Raw genomic sequence first — 21,959 nt, 5'->3', positions numbered from 1 at the left:
TTAAAAACAAAATGATATGATATCTCTTGTAAAGAAAGAAACTGGTGTTTAAAAAAAATTATCGATCTCTTCCCTATCTCTACAAATCGTTTACCGTAGCAGAAGAGATTAGGCCTTCGTGTGTCGATCATTGCTTGTGCAATTCGCGGAATTAGTTTGTATTTTATGTCAGATAAGCTGCATGCCGCGTAAAAGTCGAGGGTGTGCATTTTGCTGGAATTTGCAGCTATGCAACACACAGTCCAGTTGATTGAAAAGGGCGAACGTGTAAAGAAAACCGACGCATTCAAAATGCCCTTTTCGAGAGCGACATATATGAGGATTCCGCTTAGGATTCTAGCCTTTGGCAACGACAGACATCTGAATGGCCCTTTAGGCAGCAACGCAAAGCTGTGAGGAAATTGATTATGACTGTCGCCACACGTGTGTGTGCTGATGAGTTTTAACAGCCCTCGTATATTCAGAAACATTCTGAAGTTTGTTTCTTCGCAAAACCACAAGAGGCGCGCTTTAGCAACCCCACGCTTTTCTGAGGCGTAAAAAATTTTAATCTAGAGAAAACATGCATGCATTGTTCCATGTTCTTTTCGTAGAGTAAATAAACTCAGAAAGCTTTAGCAAACCTACGTCGCTTTTCCTGAGGCTCTGAACTCCACCAATGTCATTTTGACGACAAGTATTTGGTTCAGCGAAATCCTTTTCCTTGTAATTTATATTTCTAGAGGACTAGTCACAAGTGTGCGAGCTATTGAAGGGACTCTGAAATGATTTTGATTTCCATATTCTAATGCTACAAATCTCTATACGTGACCTTTATGAGTATCCAAGTCAAGGTCAAAAGCTGTGTGTGGAATCTTTAACTTAAAGGTAATTTTAAAAACTTGCTGCACGCAACTGAGTACGGCGGCACCTCACCACGCGTTCTTAGCCGCCGATCCTCACTTGACGCGAGTGCTCAATACGGGCAAGCCTTTTCATTGGGCGTGCACAAATGACGTTGGCGGGATGAAGCACAGCGGGGTGCAGTTGTGACCTCTAACTTTATTATTTTATTTGGCACGTCAGTGTTGTAATGTGAAGGGGAAAGGAAGGGCATCGTTTTTTATACGCTGATATATTCGTCGTTACTGACGCTAGCTTAAGTCACTCTTTTCCGTGCACTGCCTAGTGATGGAATACTGAACACTCGCGTGCTTTTCCTAACCTTAGTACATATCATTTCACGGTCTTATTAAGTGGCCATAGCTGACCGATACGCAAGCAAGTTGCCATCACTCTTCCTGGTATACACTGCGGGAATAATTTGCTATTTATATCGATGTCGTTCCAAAGATTTCATGCTAGTATGAACTTACGGAAGGTGGTAACCCTATAAATCCACTAAAAGAACTTTACAGGGTGTGATGAATGGAAGACTTCAGCTTTACCAGACCCCCCTCCCCACCTTTCCCCTCTTTCAGCTATCCATTCGCAGCGCGAACTGCAGTCTTCCCATAGGGCGATGCCCACCTATACCTCGTTTTCATTAGGCAGGACGTGTAAGTGGGATTCCCAAATTGCAGTACGTTATCCGTTATTCCGCCACACAACGTCAGCAAAAGGAAACAATTGACAATGCAATTAAAGCTAGGAAAGAGCGTAAAAGCACAGCACGTATCGCTTGCGTAAACTGCTCCAGTTAGGCAGACCACAGTCAGCATCAGGAGCGCCGTACAAGAGGTATGCGCGAAGAGCTAGCCGGCGTCTTCGTGGCGCGTACCTGTTCGTAGCTGTCGAGCGAAGACTGGAGGCAGGGCGCGAAGGGAGCATCGCGGCGGTGCGTGCTGCGATTGGCCAGCACGTAGCTGGTGACGCCCATCTCCAAGGACAGCCCCAACCGCAAGGTGTCGGGAATGCTGCTCGCCCATTCGCTCACCAGCTCTACGTGGCGCTCCTGCAACGCGGCCACGGAAACACGGCTCGAGGAGACTTGGCGGTCGATTTGGAACCCGAGCATATTACACGTTTTCAGTCGGCAGTTTTGTATTAAAGCCCAAATGACAGGGCGTCAGGGCGAAAACAAGCACTAGGCAAAGATTCGTATCGACGTATTGAATACGCCACATCAACATTGGAGAGCCAAGGATAGCATTAAAACGATAAAAACCTTGCACACAAAAGCATAGTGCAACAGTGCGGTGACCACCGTTTAACCTATTACATTGCATCACATTACTGGCGGACACTAAAGCGCACTTCATATATGATTTGTTTACCCACCCCTGATGAACTTTTCCACTCCGATGCCTCGTCAAAGCAAATGAAACGCAGTAGAAAAGTTGATAGAGAATAAGTGCATGTAACTTCACGAGCTCGGCTGGCTGCACGCAGGCGAATGCTAATTAGCATTTGCTGCGTAGTTTTCCTTGGGTGTTTCCAATAGATACTTCGTATAGCAGTGCTCCTAATGCGAGCTCTCGATCAATTCTGCCCCTCCCTGCCACCTGCTAGGAATCCTGGTTAGCCTAGCAGGCCATTTATTGACAATTTAAAATAAATACGAAGTCTTCTGCTGTGGGTGGTGTCCTTATTTCAGGACTAAACTTCCAGGCCAGTTACTGATTTATTTGACAACATGTTTCGGTGCGGAAGCAGAAATGATACCAGTAAGAAAAACGCATTGCAGAGCGCCATTTAAAACTGTACTTTTATAGAAACTCCCGTCAACAGATATATACTATTGCGCGCGCTTCCGAAGCAACATAGCGATGAACAGTGAAGGGGAAATGAAGTCTAAGAAAATGACATTAAACAGACGGTACATGCAACTAAGCGACAGGCGCTAACGTTGACTGAAGCTAAAAGTAATTCTAAGTAAGGAACTGAAATTCTTTGTCAAGCATCGCCACGGTTCACTAACGCATGAGTTAGTGTCCAAAATGACAGTAACTTCAAAAAATTTCCTTCCTAGTTGGTCTTTTTTTTTTGTTCCTGAATTCACTGTATTGCTAGAAATCGGTGCAGAACGGCAGCCTTTACAATGCCCTGGCAGGTGTTTCCCGCATTCAACATGAGTAAAGTTCGCATGCTCTTTTAGACGGCCATTGATGCACCTTCCAGTTTGTTGAACGTAAAACTGAGCACATGTGAATGGGACCTTATAGATCACACCTACTACGCGCGGGCCAAAGGCATTTGTGTGCTGCTTAGTGGTCTGCCACCCTGCCTGCCATTGGGTTTGCAAGGCGCTGTCACGGTCCTCGCATTAACAGTCAAGGAAAGTGTATTTTCACAACAATGGCGAATATGCATCCTTATCAGGTGGTCTTCTTTCTTTCTTGCCCGATTTTTTAAGTAGAAGTCCTACACTGGACTACGAAAGGACTTGCATGCTCTTTAAGAACAAATTAGAATCTTTCTTCGGCCCCCTCTGTGGCTCTGCGGTTATGGAGCTCAGCTGTTGACCCGAAAGACGAGGGTTCGATCCCGGCCGTGACGGTCGCATTTCGATGGAGCGCCTCCATCGAAATGCGACCGCCACGGCCAAGATCGAACACGTCTCCATTGGAGGCGCAATGCTAGAGGCCCGTGTACCGTGTGATGTCAGTGCACGTTAGAACCCCAGGTGGTCAAGATTAACCAGAGCCCGCCACTACGGCGTCCCTCACAGTCTGAATCGCTTTGGGACTTAAAACCCCTCAAAACAAAATCAATCTCTCCTTGGCATTTATGTCCCGTCAACAGTTCAGCTCTGTCTACCAAACAGCTAAACCATAAGCCTTTGTTAAATCAAGATATCCGCGCACTAGTCAACAAGAGGCACCGTCTGCTCACCTCCTACCCAATAAAACGACTGCTTGCGCCCGGTTCAAGCAATCAAGCCCTTTTTATGTGATATTAAAGTTAATATAATGGTTTAAAAACCTATTAATTAAATGGCAGCGCACAAGCAAACACAGACAGAAAGAAAGGGACAAACTCTAGAAGATGCAAGAGAACAAGCAAGAAGATGCAAAACCAACTAGCCCAGCCTACCGCTTTAAAACATAAATGCTTGGGTTCTTTGTATCAAAAAATTCAACGTAACCTAAGGAACTATGGATTTTTTTCAAATGCGTGGAAGGAAAAGGTTGGTGTTTCACACCTATCAGTTGATGGAGTTGACATGACTAATGCTTATGATTAGGCTTGTTGCTTCAACCACTACTTTCGATCAGCTTTTAGCACTTCTCTTTGGGCAGAGCTTCTTGAAATCGCTCAAGTTATTTCTGTGCCTATGCCGCCATTCTTTGATACATATAACGGCATTTTAAAGCAGTTGCAAACGCTTAATATTGAAACCGCTAATGGTCCTGATCGTCTCCTATGTTCTGAAAACATCAGCTGAAGTTGTGACTCAATATTTGGTTATGCTGTACACAAAATCGTTAGTCTCAGTTTTTTCCTGAACGTTGAGAGATTGTTAACACGGAAGCAGTCCGTAGGAACAGCCCCAAGGCTGAGGTTTCAAAGAAAATATTTCCTTCGTCGCGAAAGTGCAGCATGATTTGAGGTCTGGTTTCTCAAGTACCACACAGTTGCTGGAATTTATTCATGGCATTTTTTTTATGACCGTGGAAATCAAGTTCACTAGATATTTTTATATTAGAAAAACTTTTGACTGCTTATCTGATACCCATTTATTTCATAATCTAGCTTTCTTTGGGATGCGGTCCGCTGTGATAAGACGGGTCCATGACTACCTGAAAATACGTTCAAAATAATCACGCCGCACTCCACTCTGCATATGTTACATCTAGTGCACCTCAGAGACGCGTTCTGGAACACTTATTGATTTTAATTTATATTAGTAATATTTTTGAAAAACTTCGCGCAAAATTCGCTTATGCGTAGACTACATCATCGCGTACAGCCCGATAGTCAGCGAATACAATGTTAGCGGTCTACAACAGAATCTAGACAGCATCTACTAATACTGCATCATGTGGAAAATCCCGATTAAATAAAATAAATGCAAAAATCTTTTTTACGCGTAAACGTGACCAAGTACACTCGGTATACTATTCAAATTCTACTCATTTGAAAAAAAAAATCAAAATTTCAGTATCTGGGTGTGTTTCAGGCATGACTTAACAGGGAGAACTCATTCTTAATTCGTAATAGGCAAAACATTCAGAATGTTGAATTTCTTCGTACGAAGTTTCCCGAAAGCCCCAGAAGATATAAAAGAACTGCTGTACCTAACGCTAATGAGAGACATTAATTTATTATGCCATTGCCGTACTATCCACGCATGACTATATAACCAGATGATTTAGAACGCATACAGGACTGTGCAGCTGGCTTTGTCGCTAATGACTGCGGTTTTCGGCGCATCGTTTCAGCTATAATGGAATGTTTGGTACAAGTAAAATACTGAGCAGTAGACGCCTCCGCAGTAAAGCAGAAATGCTCTAACGCTTACATTTTAACAAATCTGGGACTGACAATGCTCTCAACGTTCAGCTGCCTTAATTTGTATCGACACGTTGTATTAATGTTTTTAAGGTGCGAGAAATCATATGTCGAACTAATGCTTATCAGAGCTCTTTCTTTCCATATGTCATCTTTTTCACCATACCCATCAAATCGGTTTTCATATGTAATATCAGTCTGAAACAAACTGTCAAAAAAGATAGTTGACTGCTCATCTGTGGAGGATTCTCAATGTTAACACTGTCTTATTCAATGTATGCGAGTGGGGGGTAAGTTTTCCTTGTGTACTATGGCAATTGTAATATTTTATTTCACTGTATGTTCCCTCTGCAATGATACCTCGGTAGCGCTGCATGTGTCTCTAAATAAGTGTAGAAATTCATAAGTAATATGACATTGATGCCATATTTTCAAAACACCCTTTTTAAGTTTTAAGAAACTTTATTAATATATGGCAGAAGCTAAAATTTCTCATCCTAAATGCTCCTGGGAAGTGGGCGCTCTCCCATGATTCTTTTTCGTAGACAATGATGACGCGACAGCCGTTGGCAGTGTGACGTTCCCGCCTGTCAGGGGGTCAGTCACACAAGGCGGTAACAAGGCAAAACAATATTTATTCCTCTCTGCCTGAAGGCGAAACTGGTGGTCCGCTCACCGCTGGCTTTCAGGAGCCTCTGGTTGTCGATCCGGTAGATCGCGGCTCCACTCCGATCGTCTAGCGTCGACAAGCCGCGGCTGCTTCGGCTCTCCCGTGGTCTGCCTCTCTTCTCGGCGTCTCGGCTGGTGGTGCTGTGATGGGTCGAGGCCGCAGGACTCTTTGGCGTTTCGGCTGGTGGTGTTATGACGGGTCGAGGCCACAGGACCCTTGGGCGTTTCGGCTGGCGGTCAGTTTGCTCGGCCGCTGAGGTCCGGCCTCGCTGACTATAGACCAGCGCGGTATTGCGTCTGTTCGCCTCGCCCGTCTCTGCTCGACTCACTTCCTTTGTCTCCGCTGACCCCGCCTCGTCTCTCCGGAGATTCCCCTTTTCTCTCTCTCTCTCTCTTGGTAATCCTCGCCCAACGGTTTTTCGCCATCGCTGCTCATGCAGCCGACCAAGGGCACCCGCCAAGTTTCTAGGAATCCGCAGCCGTTACGACGGGAAGGCCGATGGCCTCGTTGGGGACGGGTCGAAGGGGATCAGGTGCACCTCGGAGGGCAACGCTTCTCTGCAGTCAGTCTCGCCTCCTCTGCTGGCAGCCCATCTGGTGCAAGCCGCCGACCTCCTCCGCCACCTCGAGCCGTTACGCAGCACCGCCAGCCGAGACGCCGAGAAGACAGGCAGACCACGGGAGAGCTGAAGCAGCCGCGGCCCGCCAGCGCGAGACGATCGGAGTGGAGCCCCGATCTGCCGGACCTACAACCAGAGGCTCCTGAAAGCCAGCGGTGAGCGCACTACCAGCTTTGCCTTTAGGCAGAGAGGAACAAACATTGTTTTGCAGGGTTACCGCCTTGTTGGTTCAATTCTCCTTGCTTCAGCAGGAGCCATAGATATTGTGACTGACCCCCTAAAGGCGGGAACATCACAAGTGGTGGCAGCGGGGGGATTTGAACGCACGCCTCCTGAGAGACTGGTGAGCGCTGACACACAAGGCCACGGCTGGCGGTGTTATGACGGGTCGAGACCACAGGATTCTTGGGCGTTTCGGCTGGCGGTCAATTTGCTACGGACGCTGAGATCCGGCCTCGCTGACTACGAACCAGCGCGATCTTGCGTCTGTTCGCCTCGCCCGTATCTGCTCGACTCCTTTCCTCTGTCTCCGCTGGCCCCGCCGCGTCTCTCTGGAGATTCCCTTTCTCTCTTTCTCTCTCTCTCTCTCTGCACATCTTCGCCCAACGGTTTTTCGTCGTCGCTGCTCATGCAGCAGACCAAGGGCTCCCGCCAAGTTTCTAGGAACCCGCGGCCGTTACGACGGGAAGGCCGATGGCCTCGTTGGGGATGGGCCGAAGGGAATCAGGTGTCCCTCGGAGGGCAACGCTTCTCTGCAGTCAGTCTCGCCTCCTCTGCTGGCAGCCCGTCTGGTGCCAGCCGCCGACCTCCTCCGCCACCTCAAGCCGTTACGCTGTCTGTCGTGTCCACTGCTAGTAAAGTCGTCTGGCGGCCTGCGCCCACAAACGCACAAACGAACCCGTCTCCGCGCGCCGGTGGGGGGGGGGGGGGGGGGGAGGAGGTAGAGCACAGCACAAACCGCAGGGAAGACTGCGGTTGCGTTGGGCACCCCGCGCAGCCCCCCCACTTTAGCCGTCTGGCTGTCTTTGCACGTCTGTCTTCTACATCGCCCGCCGTATTCCCCACCACCGTCTTCGCCGACATGTCGGGGTCGATAAATTTGAAGGCAGGCAAATGTCTTGGGCACTGGTCGCCGGGTTAGTTCTTTTCAGCAATTCCTGGGCCTCCCGTATGCAGCCCTTCACAGCAGTCACAATGGATAGCCTTATCTATGAAGGCGCTTTGGTTTCAACAAGTCCTCGTTTTATAGGCTTAGCGTGCGAGGAATAAAATATCAACGGAACTTTGTTACATCGCATAGATACGTCCAACACATATTGTCGCATTCCTCAAAGTGTGATGAAATCATTTCTGTGAATTAACACTGTTCCCTCAGTTAAAGAAAATTTCACAATATTCGGCGAACATATTCGTGTCTAACATTGCCGTAATAACGCTTTGAAAAGGGTCCCTTCGCGGACACAGCTTCCTGCAAAGCAGGCAGAACTGTCTGGGCTCTATTTTGCTGCGCGCTTTCCTGAATACGGTTGCATTGTTTTCTGCACCACAGGGCCTTTTGTATGTGCTGCAAACTCACAAGGCTTGGCGAAGTGCCGTTCGCTGATGACCAAATTGTTGGCGGAATGGCAAAGCACTCCCTTTCGCCGGCTATGCCACCGACGCTGCTGATCGCCACCAAGATGTCCAGAGGGTAGCTGCGGAAGACTCCACGGCATCAGTACGGCAGCGAGTTCGTACGCAGCACTGCAAATCACTAGTAAATTCATTAGAAGTGATGATTAGAGGGGGTTAGCGCGAGAAAAAAAGGACATGAGAGGGAAACAGGATTTCCACACTAGAAGTGTTGTTTTTTTCGAACACAACGGATCACATGAAGGCCCCATTTCGCCCTTTCCTGGTAGACTTTAGTTATGAAGGAAACTGTGTTTCAATGCAGTAAACGAATACTAAGGTTCAACACCAAGCTCACATTGGTAGCAGAGGGAACTGCAACGTACCCCCCCCCCCCTCCCCAATGCATCCGCATAAATCCTTTATCGAACCACCTGCAATAAATTAACGTTGGTCATATGTATCCCGCAGCAAGCTACGTGCATCATTACACCAGGAGAAACTCATAGACCACACCGTTCCTATAATCTATAAATAAGAGCAAGCTGCCAACAACGTATAAAGATGGAAGGCAAATAATAAAGGGCATCAGGTGGCGATTGTCGAAAGGTATACACTTAATTCCCTCCGCCTGTGTATCCCTTTTCTCTCGCCACTCGACTAGTCTTCTCGCATCGCTTTCACCTTTCACCTTTCATCTACGGCGGCCCGCTTCCCACTCGTGTAGATATTGACACTCTTAGTGTTGGAGCAGTAGTCCTCACTGACCTTACCAATTTCTCTCTCGCTCTTAGAGCACAACGAAAGTTCTGCGAGAGCTCGCCCATAAATACTCGCCCGTACAATAGCACCTCTTCTCAAGTGGTAAGGGCGTGCGTTTAGTTGATCCTTTACTGCTAAAGCTGGCACTCTAACACGCTTCTGCACCTAATGACGTTTTCTATTAACCACAATATCAAGCAGGAAATTTATTGTGCCACATCCTAACATTTCTTGCATCCAAGACTGAACCTCTCACCTTGATAGCGTTTTAAGATATTGACGGTACCGGTCCCAAGCGAAGCCTTCATTGTGTTTGGACAGACCGATGGCAACTGCGAGGAACCTCGATCTATCGTGGTACTGGAGCACTTTGAGCCTCTGCAAAACATTATAGCAGTGGAAGTCAATGTTTCCAGCGACCGTGGAAAACAGGGGAATGGAAAGGCAATACGTAACTCTCGCACACACAGCCATTCGTACCGCCGTTATTTTCTTGAGTCTTGTCACCATTCCGGCCAACACATCAGCGTTAGCGATGACGTTCAGGATGCCAAAGTGTCGGATATTCTTCGTGGAGAGCGTACGCAGCTCTGTTCGGAATTCCGAATGGTACAGTGACTCCTCTTCCAAATACCTGAGTGTGCACAACCAAACACAATATTGAGACACTGCTGGAAAAAGAGTTCTCTGCGCGGACTTCATTTCCTCTCCTAGAAAAGTTGCGAATAATCAAGTCGTCGTCTTCTAGTTTTTCTAAGGTGTGAAAGTCTAATCGTGTTTATATTCTGATAATAGACAGCTCTGAATCATATCCCTTCGAAGATCATGTCGCACATTTTCTCTCAGCATTCTGAGAGTTTGGGGAGACATGCTGGTGGGGCGCGTGGGCGTTCTAGGCTTGGGGAGCGCTTCCACCTTTGAGCCCGCTATACTCGTGAACAGCTCAGCCTGCGGGCCCTCAGCATCAGCGTTCAAATGCAATTTTGGGTTACCGCTAATATATCATCAGGTGTTTTCATCGGTCAAAGCCTCGGCCATGCGCCAAGAAGCATTGCGTTCGAAGCGCTGGTGGATGGTTGTTGGCCAGCACTCCAAAAGGTACTTTGTGTTGTTGTTGTTTTGGGTTTAATATCCCATAGGCAGCTAAGGCCACCATGCGCCAAACGCTAGTTTTGTACTCCAAAAGATATAGTGCAAGATCCAAATTCAGAAGTTTTGCGAGATATCGCAAAAGCAGTGTATTGAGAATTCGCTAGCTACACTGTCTTGGTCTGCCCGCCAGCCTGGTATAGTGCGCTTCGGCAACGAAACACACCGTATGTCGAAGGCGATGCCTCCAGTCGTACTGGGTTTTTTGAGTGCAGCCATCGATCGTCGGAAGCGGTTCCAGCCCGCATCATCCTCGGCACTCTGAACCCTGTGGTCCAGCACATGCACGCTTGTGTAGTAGAGCTGGTCGCAGATACCGTCCGGCGGCACTGACTGCCTGCGCAGCGATGGCCCCGCGGTGCACAGCAGCAGCGCGCTCTTTGATCCTGTGCAGAGGCAAAAATAAGCAGGTATGAACTCTGGTCGTTGATTTGAGTGCTATCTTGGGATAGCGGAGTTTACCATCTGCGCCGTTGTGGGCTGGAGTGCCTGTTACGCTCTTAATCTTTGTTCCACTTAGACTGCTCTGATCACGCATAAACTGCAGTTAAAAGCTCTGTTACACTCAATTAGTCTAAAATGAGCCGCGTTTCACGTTTTTTTTTTATGGGGAACAAAAAGTCATGCATCGTTCGCCTCGCCTTGATAAGTGAAACGTGTGCGGAACGCGTTGATGTTACTGGAACAGCCAGCTCGTCGTTTTTCCTTCGTACTCTGATGTGCACCTCGGATTCAGTTACTTAATGAAGCGCTCATGATATAACTACGTTACTGGTCGACGAGTAGAATGAAGTGAGCGCAGTGAGCAAGATTGTTTCCTTCCGCAATTGTGCACGCGAGCAGAATACACCTGGGAGCCTGGGAGCCAATGACCTGAAGGTCGGTTTAATTTCAAATCTCTCTGCGCGGCTAGTGCAGGAAGGCCCGTTCGCATGGTTTTGTTTTTCACACATCATTATTATCATCGTCAACCTGACCAATCTTACTGCAGAACAAAGGCCTCTCCAATATCTCTCCCTTTAACTCTGTCCGGTGAGAGCAGCGACCACCTTATCTCCGCAAACTTCTTAATCTCAAATAACTTTCTACCCTCCCTTGCTACGCTTGCCTTCGGTTGGAATCCAGTCCCTTACCCTTACCGACCATCGGTTATCTTACCTTCGCATTACATGCTCTGCCCAAGTGCTCAAGCCTTTCTCAAACGAACGCTTCATGTAATCAATGTTCTCTGCCTGTCGCTAGCGATGCTTCGGGAAAGCGACGGTTGTCTTCGGGGCAAAATTTTTCCCTGCAAATGCGAAATTGCTGTGGTTCCAGTTGTAGGCGACAAACCCCAGGCAAATTATACGTGGAATGATGACAGCATTAGGCCTCATCGCATTGCGAAGGCAAGATAACCGCTGGTGCTTAAGGGTAGCGGAGTAGATTCCAAGAGAAAGTAAGCGTAGCAGGGGGCGGCAGAAGGTTAGGTGGGCGGATGAGATTAAGTTTGCAGGCAAAGGGTGAATGGAGGACAGGGTTAATTAGAGAGACATGGGAGAGGCCTTTGCCCTGCAATGGGTGTAGTCAGGCTGTTGATGATTATGAGGATAATGCAATGCCGAATCAGGCACAACTAGCGAGAGTCGACTGGGTTGAAGCGAGTTCAGTGACGGCTCCTAAGACAAGACGGATGTGACGATGTGTGGGTGTACGTAGTTTACCTAGTCCTTCTTACTAGATCTGCCTCCAGCACTGCGAATTATGATCCTTCGATGAACTACAAGAGCGCACGGAGTGTCTTTGCGTGCGAGTGGCTTCTGTGATTTGCACGGTACATTTTAGTTGGTCTTACGGTGCCTTTTTCGTTTTTTTTACGAATGAATGATTCAAACAAATGCGCATGCTTTCTGCTACTTTGAGCTTAGAGACGATATTTTTCCTTCAGTTAACATCAAAGGCTGCTCTTCACTGTAAGCTATGTAAACTGAGAGGTGCGTTTTTATCCTCAGCTTTAGAGGAGCGTTAAGCACAGCTGGAGTGTATTTCGCCGGAAAATGATCGACATTCGCTTGCAATGACGCGCTTTGCTATGGAGGTGCTGTGTTACACTGCTTGCGGGTTCGATAACTCATTCTTGTAAGGTTGGTCATGTTATACCGAACTTTCAAGTTGTTAAAATTTGATATACCAACGGGTTTCTGGAATGGGAGACATATTTCTAACACGAAAAGTTTTTTAGAGGGCTGACTTCGATAAAATGTCTTCGACGCATGGGCAGTGCTTAATTACGTTTCAGCGAACATAAGCACCAAGGGCGCCGTTTTATGGAGAAGCGCTGTTGATGGAGTACTAAAGTAAAGAAAGCCTTAGGAGCAATGCAAAGGAAGAAAGTGGCTCCGGTGAAGATAAGGTAAAAGCAGGTCTGTTGAAAGACGGGGTGGAGATTGTGCAGAAAAACATGCCTCCCTGTATACGCAATACCATGTGACCTCGAGCGTTGCAGAAGCTTCGAAGAACGTTATCGTTAGCTTAATTCATACGAAAGTAGACAAAAAAAACTTGAAAAACACATTACGATCAGCTTACTATCCGTTGCCTACAAGGTATCTCGGAAGGGAATCGCTAATAGGATAAGGACAACCTTAGCCTTAAATTAAACAAATTATCAGGCAGGCTTTCGTAAAGGATATTTGATAATAGACCGTACTCACAGTATTAATTAGGTCACAGAAAATGTTGCAGAATAGAACCAATCCTTGTATATATAGCCTCCATAGATAACGTAAAGCATTGTACTCAGTCGAAACTCCAGCAGTCATGAAGGCATTTCGGAATCAGGGCGTAAAGGGGCCTTGTGTAAATATGCTGGAAGATATTTACAACTGCTGCACAACTACCAGAGAACTCCATAAAGTCACAACTACAAAAGAACTCTACACAGTCAGCAATAGAATTCTAATAAGGAAAGGTGTCAGGCAGGCAGACGCGATCTCGCCAATGCTATTGATCGCCTGTTTACAGGAGGTATTCAGAGGCCTCGATTGGGAACAGCTGGGGATAATAGTTAATGGAGAATACCTTAGTAATCTGTGGTTTCACTGATGACTTTGCCTTGCTAAGTCACTCAGGAGATGAACTGCAAGGCATGGTCAGTGAGTTAGACAGGCAGAGCAGAACGGCTGATCTAAAAATTATTATGCTGAAAACGAAACTAATGTTCAACACCCTCGGAAGGGAACAGCAGTTTACAAGTGGTAGCGAGGTGCTGGTAGCGAGGGCACATAGCGAGGGCACGTAGCGGCCGCTGATCCGCATCATGCCAGGGAAATAACTTGAATAACAATGGGGAGGGGGGCGCATATGGCAGGTTCTCTTAGATCATGAATGGCAGTTTACCAATAACCCTCAGGAGGAAAGTATAACCGCGATATGGTACAGGTTCTCACATAAGGGGAAGAAAAGCGGAGGATAACGAAAAGAGTGCAACTTAAATTGAGCACCACGCAGTGAGCTATGGAAAGGGAAATGACAGGCGTACCGGTAAGCCACAGGAAGCGGGGAGAGTGGGTCAGGGAACAAATTCGGCTTAATGGCATCCATGTCGAAGTTAAGAAGAAATGGGCATGGGGAGGGCATGTAATGCGAAGGCAAGATAAGCGATGTTACTTAAGTGTAACGCAATCGAATCCAAAATCCAATATAAGGCAAGCGGCAAGAAATTTAGTTCGGGTAATGACATTAAGAAGTTATCAGGGATATAGGTGGCCCCAACTTGCAAATGACAGGGTTAATGAGAGAGGAATAGAAGAGGCCTTTGCCCTGCAGTGGGAGTAGTCAGGTTCACGACGATTATGATGATGGTGTTGCTAACCGACAACTGGAAACCCGTTCCATACGTGCGCTTACAACTCCTTGCCATTCATAGGATGCAAACCGTCGGGGTAATTCGCTTTTTACTGCTTAACCATTTGGCAAACTTTCAAAGTGGTGCACTTGTAACGCCGCTAACATCGAAGATATGAAATTTATTACCAGTATTTTTGTCAGTGACGACACCTTTCGCTATTGGTAATCTTGCCTCTTTGCACATTTTATGAGCCATCTTGAGCCGCCGCGTTGGCTGAGTGGTTATGGCGCTCGGCTGCCGGCCCGAAAGACGCGGGCTCGATCCCGGCCGCGGCGGTCGAATTTCGATGGAGGCGAAATTTAGAGGCCCGTGTACTGTGCGATGTCAGTGCACGTTAAAGATCCCCAGGTAGTCAAAATTTCCGGAGCCCTTCACTACGGCGTCTCTCATAGCCTGAGTTGCTTTGGGACGTTAAACCCCTATATACCAAACCAAACCTAATAGTCATCTTGTGTTTCAGTGAAGAACAGCTTGAATAAAGTTTGTTTCCTTTATGGAGCACTGAAATTGAAATGGACTTGACAACAATTGTAAAAATATTAACTTTATTGAGGCGATTATTCCCAAAATGTTTTTTTTTTTTGCAATATTCACTGCGACTGTGATTTTCGTATTTATTTTGCAAACCCACTTTCTCCTTAAACCATGGCAATGTGGGCAAAGGAAATACTTTCGGTCAAGCTGCAATATTGCATATGTATTCTGCAGTGCACGACACTTACGATATATTTGCTCCAGGTATTGTAAGCAGTGAAATAAAAAACGAAAGTCTAAGTAGTTTATCGGTGTATTTAACCTCGCTGGCTGTTCACGTTGAATTAGCAGCTCATATCCAGAAGCCTTAGTAAAGCAATAGGTTCATTCCTGCAGCTCAAATATAATGAGTGGCTGCAATCGCTTCTTTTTGTGAGGAATATGCAGACGTGAACACTAATTTTTACAGCTCACATTTTTTTAAACTAGAAAAGCGACATTACAACACGAGGTAGTGGCTCCGGACAATGCCTGGAATCTCACTCAGCTGTGTGCTGCTACACCGCGATAGAGAAATGGCAATTTTACGAGAAATTGGCAACACATAGCAGGACGAGTTTGTTTGTTCCTTATATTTGAGCACGCTTCTAAGCCTCAGGTCTCATTGCTCAGCGGCGCTGTTCATTAGGCGGGCGGAGCCCTGCGAGTGGTGGTCACGCCGTGTTTTGCGATGGTGTGACCGATGATGCTGCGGCGTTTTTAACTTCTCTTCGCACTCACACACGCACGCACACACACGCACACAAAAATACATCATTGTCCTTCATTTTTTCGTGGCCTTAACTGTGATAGTACTTAGAAAGGGGCGCGAAAATGACTCAATTAAAAATTTAAACAAGACATTGGATGTTAGTGCCGCTTCGGCCTCTTCACGTTATGATTATGACGTCCGTTGGGCGAAGCGACTTTACACAAAGTTTTTTTTTGTTTTTTGGTGAGAGGTCGCAATATTTAACGCTTGACAAAGGTCCGAACGACCTGCCTATGCTTCCCAAGATATGAATCTACGAAGGCTTCAGAAAACCGTTTTGCGAGGCTACTGCGGTGTCAGTGCGCCTGATGGCATTGAAGACTCTTTGGTGGTATTGTTCTCCGTAAAGTTCTGCTACGCCACTGCATTTAACGCGGCGCCGTGTATTCAGGCATCGGACAACTTGACTGATCGGCTGGAGCGCCGCGATGTGCGTGGAGGAAATGGAAAGGCAGAACAAAAACCTCGCAGGTTAATATTGGTCCAACGTTTAGGGGAATCGACCTAGGTGGAGTAGATTTATAAAGAGGGAGTAATTACTCATTGGCATCCACCCAAACGCAGCCATACGGCCACAAAGGAAAACTATACAGCTTTCTCAGGAAGTTCGCAGTTAAAAATTCTTCATGGTCCGGGGTTCGAACCCGGCACCCCCGCTACACCGGAGTAGCCACTCTACCAATTGAGCTAAGTGAGGCGGAAAGCTTGGTAGGCCGAGAGCGAATGATAAATGACTCGAAGTGGGAACAGTGTTTGCACCTCCAAAGCAGGTCGGCAATATTTCATGAAGAGGAGATAGAATGTATCTAGAAACGTCGACACATTTTATATAGATGTGTATAGGAAACCTTTTCTCGCACCACTGAAATGTGTAGCCATAAACACAAACGGGTTCTGAGTTGGGAGATAGAGCATGATGCCCAGAGTTTTTACAGGTGCTGCTTGCTCTTTAAGCGGTTAAGTTATGCGCGTGAGAAATGATGTTTGTTATTTGAGGTTATGATCGTTTATTTCGCAGTCTACATTTTCATAGGAACACTGACAAACAATGCCTCTCATAATCCCAGTTTTATTCTGATTTACTCAGCCCATATGTGTTCCTCTGTGGTTTTGGACCCTCCGCGGCCGCTTAGTGGTTATGGTGCGTGGCTCCAGACCCAAGTAGTAGTAGTAAAAACATTTATTTTCACAGAAGGAAGAGTAAGGGAGTAGGGTGTTGGGGATAGATAGAAGTGGAGCTGCAGTGGTCGGTATTCCCTAGTCCAGGATCCCGTTGGCCTCCGCCGCTGCCTTGGCCCTCGTCACCAGCAGAAGCTGTGTGCTCGGGTCGGAGTCAGCCAGGAGGGCCTCCCACTGCTCTAGACTAGGGCTATTTATCTTTGGTAGTAAAGGGCTTTTTTCACAGCCCCAGGTGGCGTGGTACGTTGTGGCGTAGCCCCCACACCACACGCACTCTTTCGCATATCTGTTCGGCCACATTTTATGATACATGGCTCTGCTTGGGTAGGTGTCTGTTTGTAGTCTTCTGAGCGTGGTGGCCTGCTCTCTGTTGAGGATATCCGCCGGAGCCGAGTACTTCTTGCGCGCTCCCAACAACGCCTTCATTGCCTCCCCGTACGATTCTGGCGTGCTGAAGGGTTCGACCGGCAAACCCGCCCTCCGGTTCGTGAACCCTCGGACAACGGTGTCTGCCATGAGATTTCCCTCAACCCCAGTGTCAGGGACCCAAATGATGGTGTGTTGAATGTGTGTGTTGTTTGTTCCATGTCTGTGTTGGTTTTGTGCGAAGAGAATCCTCGCGGCTTTTTGGCCGATCCTGCCATCTCTGTATGCCCTCGCTGCAGCCTGAGAATCCGTCGCTATCCAGTAACTCAGTCCCTGCCGATGGGCTTCAGTCAGGGCTAGAGCTATGGCGATCTCTTCCGCTGCTTGTGTTGTCCTTGTGCGCACTGATGCACCAGTAATTATCTTCCCATTGGCGTTCACTACTGCTACCGCCCTAGCGTTTTCCTTCGTTCTGTACTTGGACGCGTCAACATACAGAACCATCTGTTTCTTCTTTAGGAACCTGTCCAACTCCAATGATCTCGCCGCCCGTCTTCCTTCGTGGTTCTTCGGGTCCATGTTTCTGGGCACTGGTTTAACCAAGAAAGTGCTCCTAATTTGGCTGTCAATGTCTGTTTTGTCTTCGCCCTCGCCTTCTGCCGGGTATCCTAGCTTTAGCAGTAGTGCGCGGCCAGTGGCTGTTCTTTTAAGTCTTTCGAGTTGAAATCTGAGCATAGTTTCACTGTGCTCCTCATAGGTGCCGTACACACCCATGTTCATTAACTTTTCTGTCGAGGCGCAGGTCATGACGCCTAAGGCTTGCTTATACGCCTTTCTGATGCATGTTTCCATTTTGTTCTTTTCCCCTTTATTAGGTTGTAGGTACGGAAGCGCGTACGTCATCCTCGGTATGATGAGCGCAGAAGTGATCCGTAACGCATCTCGCTCCTTCACCCCTTTTCTCTTGTTCGTAATCCGGCTTAACATCCTGCATATCTGTTTCGTGGAGTGTTCCAAGAGCTGGATGGTATGGTCTCGTTTGCCTTTCTCCTGCAGCCACATTCCCAAGATGCGAAGCTTATGTGTCCTTCTTACGGGTTGTCCATCGATCTCTAACTCTATCGATCCCCTGTCCTCTTTGTTTTTGTGAAGTCTAATAAATTCTGATTTTTCTGGAGAGCACTGCATCCCGCTAAATAAAGCAAATTGACCGATCTCATCCGCCGCTCTTTGCAGTATTTCTTGCTTGTGTCCTGTCGATCCTTTTGTCGTCCACACTGTTATGTCGTCCGCATAAATTGAATGTTCTACATCTTTGATGTTTTTCAGTCTCCTAGTTAATCCAATCATTGCTATGTTAAAGAGCAAAGGTGAGATGATGGATCCTTGTGGTGTCCCTCTGTTTGGCGTCGTCTTCTTTTCTGACCTAATGTTGTTGATGCCGATCGTTGCTGTTCTGTTAGACAGGAAGGCCTTTACGTATGCGAAGATCCTCTCCCCACTGTAATAGCGCTGCAAGAAACTAACACTTCGCCGAAGATAGTCGGCTACGACACCATAGTAGATGAAAGATATAAAAAAGTGGCCATTTTATGTCAGAAGGGGGTCACTACGCACAAGCACACGACGCCAGAAGAAGATATAGAACACCTTTTAATAGAGGTAATACCTAAGAAGCGCGGGGAGAAGAGCCAGTTCGTACTTAACATTTATTCCCCACCGCGCAAGAGGAGACATGACTTCAGAGAAATCATTAGAGCGGTGATCGGCCTGGTAAAACAAAACCACCTTGTGATTGTAGGAGATTTCAATGCTCCGCACAAAGAGTGGGGCTACAAGATGAATACAAAGAAAGGAAAAACCATCCTAGATGGAGTGGACACGCACGGGCTGGAAATCGTTACCGATAGCAGATACCCTACTAGGGTCGGAAACAGCGTTTCAAGAGACACTAGCCCTGATTTGACCATCATAGGAAATATCCTAGACTACGAATGGTCTAACACCGGGGAGCAGTTCGGAAGCGACCACTATGTAATTCAAACGCAAATTAAACTTACAAGGTTCAGCACAATCCAGAGGAAGACAAAAATCACAGATTGGAAAAAATTCCGACAACAGTTGGAGAATGAAGGCGGAAGAAATGCGATAACGGACATCGAAAAGTGGACCAAACGACTACGGGAGGTCCACAGAGACAATACTATGACGCTAGAGGTTACCGATGATTTTCCACGTGCGGATAAACGATTGCTACATCTTTGGGAGGCTCGTAGGGGGCTGACGAAAAGATGGAAGAAACAAAAACATAACAGAAAATTGAGACTCAGAATAGCTCAAATCAATAAGGAGATAGAAGACCACACCGCAAACTTACTTAGAGATAATTGGCACCAAATTTGCGATGAACTAAACGGCAACTTGGGTAGCGCTAAAACATGGGCGCTGCTCAGGCACCTCATAGACCCGACAAAATCGAAGAGAGAAAACAGCAAAACGATAGAACGTATCACGCACAATTTTCAGGGCACGGACGCCCAGATTACAGATTTTCTTTGGTCCAGGTACGTCGGAAGCACGCAGGTGCCACACTGCACCATGGTATATTCAGGGACAAGGAACTCGAAGCTGGATGACCCGATAAAAGAATACGAGGTATACGCGGCTGCCAGGTCATTCACGAGGAACACAACACCGGGAAAAGATCAAGTAACCAATGCAATGATCAGAAACCTCAGTGATGACCAAATGGAAAGCCTGACCGGACTAATCAACGAGCACTGGGAAAGGGGCACGGTCCCGGCGGAGTGGAAACACGCTGAGATTATCGTGATACCTAAACCAGGGAAAACACCCAGTTTAGAGAACCTTAGGCCGATATCGCTAACTTCATGCCTTGGTAAACTATACGAGAAAGTGGTCAAGACTAGACTGAGCAACTACATGGAGGACAACGGTCTGTTTCCGGATACTATGTTCGGGTTCAGAACGGGACTCTCCACGCAAGACGTGATGCTCCAGTTAAGAGACATGGTACTAAAACAAATATCGGGGACTCGAGAAGGCGTAATCTTGGCTGTAGACCTCAAGGGGGCCTTCGACAACATCAGCCACAACGCCATTCTCGCAGAACTCTCCAGACCCAAAAGACTCGGGTTCGATCCCGGCTGCCACTTTTGCATTTTGATAGAGGCGAAATGCTAGAGGCTCATGCACTGTCCAATTTCGTAGCAGGTCAAAAAACCCAATGTTGTGGAAATATTTCGGAGCCCTCCACTACGGCGTCCCATATAGCCTAAGCCGCTTTGGGACCTTGAACCCCATAAAACCAGAAAACCAAAACGTTCTTTAGTTGTTTTCAGAGGCTGATGTACAGCGGAGGTATATTTCCTGGCTTCCGTGTGTTATTAATGCGAAAGCATTAGATGTCTCAAGGGCACGAAGAACTCGTGTCGCGCAAAATGTGTTGGAGTTATAAAATTCACGATTGGTCGAAACGGCGTGACGTCATCAATAGAAAGAAAATGTGAAATGTTGACCAATAGTTGTCAGTATTGCTTCTTATAAGTGCTCCACCTATAAGGGAATAAAATATAATTAGGATATAACAGGAATAGAATTGCAATGCCTTCTCACTACTTGTAAGTTCCTTAAAGGTGCAATAAAGATGAATCTGAACTCGTCTTTTTGCCGCGGAAACTCGATCGGAAACAGGTTCCGAGCATTCTTACAAACTTTGAATTGTTGTCCTGTGTGGCCGACTGCCCTAAATAAATCGGAATTTGTCCCGGCTCCCACCTCTTTTTTGAACTCAACGTTGTAGGCAGGAGGTGTCAACCAACGCGTGGAGTGCCTTTCAAGCAGTCCAGTGGCGGCTTCGCTTTCCGTTTTATATTGCTTTTCGGCTTTCTGTGAATAAACAGTTTCAGTCGCAGACAATAGCCGCTAACTAAGCCCACGGAAATAAAAATACGCGTGGACTGTTTGCTTTCGCCTACGACTTGGAGTTAGGGGAATGAAAACTGTGAAAATAGTTGAAGTAATTTCTATTACTGTTTCTGGACACGCCGTAAGTATTAGTTTTTATAAAAGCTCGACATAGTTGCGGTTCATAGAATATATCACAGGAGTGATGCGCCCACCACGGTGACTTCTGCATGCTCTGAGGAAGCGCTCGTCTCTCTCTTTTGCTTGTGGTTTGTCGGTGCGCGCGGTTCCCCTTCCTCGAAGGCCCCGTGTTTGCCGCACTTCCCACTTTTGCTATTCCGCGATATCATTGGATCTGCACTTTTTCGTGTGATCTATGGGACGCCATCCCGGTTTGTTGCATGTGCTGTTGGATTCACGAGTGATAATTTCGCGATGCCGGAAGTTTGTTCGGTGAGGACGTGCCCTAATGGGCTTCAAAAAACTGTCCAAAGGGCCTAAGATTCTTCTGCTTGCCACTGGATGAACCACAACGTTGCGCGGGACGCGATAACAACGCCGGGACGCTACCAGAGGTTCCCCATTTCTTAACACTTTGAGGCATGCGCTTTCCTTCGGCCCGACCCTCCTGCCCACGCTTCGACTTCCTGTCGTAAATGGAACAGAGCGACAGGCCCCGACGCGCCAAAGAGTCCTGGTAAGTATATCTGCGAATGAATTTTTTTCTTAGCATGGCACCAGCGTTCGACGTTCAGTAGGGTCGCTGACTCAAACATGCGTCAGGCTGAAAATATAGTTTGTTCTAAAACTTACGTGGCTGTATCATGACGCGATTACTCATGATTTGCAGAAGCTAAACAACTAACAATGTTCCGTGCTTAGCGTTCGTAAGCGTGGGGTCGCTCTTATAAGCTTAGAAAATTGTGCCTGAGCTTGTTCGGCAATTTTACGCGCGCCGTAGAGTGATTATGTCAGCTAAAGCGGCGCTTTCTGTGGCATTTGGTCTCATCAATGCCATCAGTATCTGCCCCTAGAGCATGTCCGGACGTGAAACAGGCGGCCTGTAATC

At 47.1% G+C, this 21,959-nt stretch overlaps 1 protein-coding gene across 1 annotated transcript in view; it reads right to left on the bottom strand.

Moving 5' to 3' along the window:
* LOC144129483 (uncharacterized) overlaps positions 1-21,959 on the bottom strand; it is a 61,279-nt gene that overhangs the window by 13,647 nt on the left and 25,673 nt on the right. Inside the window, exons 3-7 of the mRNA XM_077663652.1 lie at positions 10,411-10,630; positions 9,576-9,729; positions 9,352-9,473; positions 8,299-8,416; positions 1,760-1,933 (exon numbers count right to left, since the gene is read on the bottom strand). Coding sequence (XP_077519778.1) covers positions 1,760-1,933; positions 8,299-8,416; positions 9,352-9,473; positions 9,576-9,729; positions 10,411-10,630 — 788 coding nt within the window. The remainder of the gene's footprint in view (positions 1-1,759; positions 1,934-8,298; positions 8,417-9,351; positions 9,474-9,575; positions 9,730-10,410; positions 10,631-21,959) is intronic.

This window comes from Amblyomma americanum, chromosome 4, assembly GCF_052857255.1.
Source record: "Amblyomma americanum isolate KBUSLIRL-KWMA chromosome 4, ASM5285725v1, whole genome shotgun sequence".
NCBI classification, from domain to species: Eukaryota; Metazoa; Arthropoda; class Arachnida; order Ixodida; family Ixodidae; genus Amblyomma; species Amblyomma americanum.
This window is presented reverse-complemented; position numbering and strand designations above follow the sequence as displayed.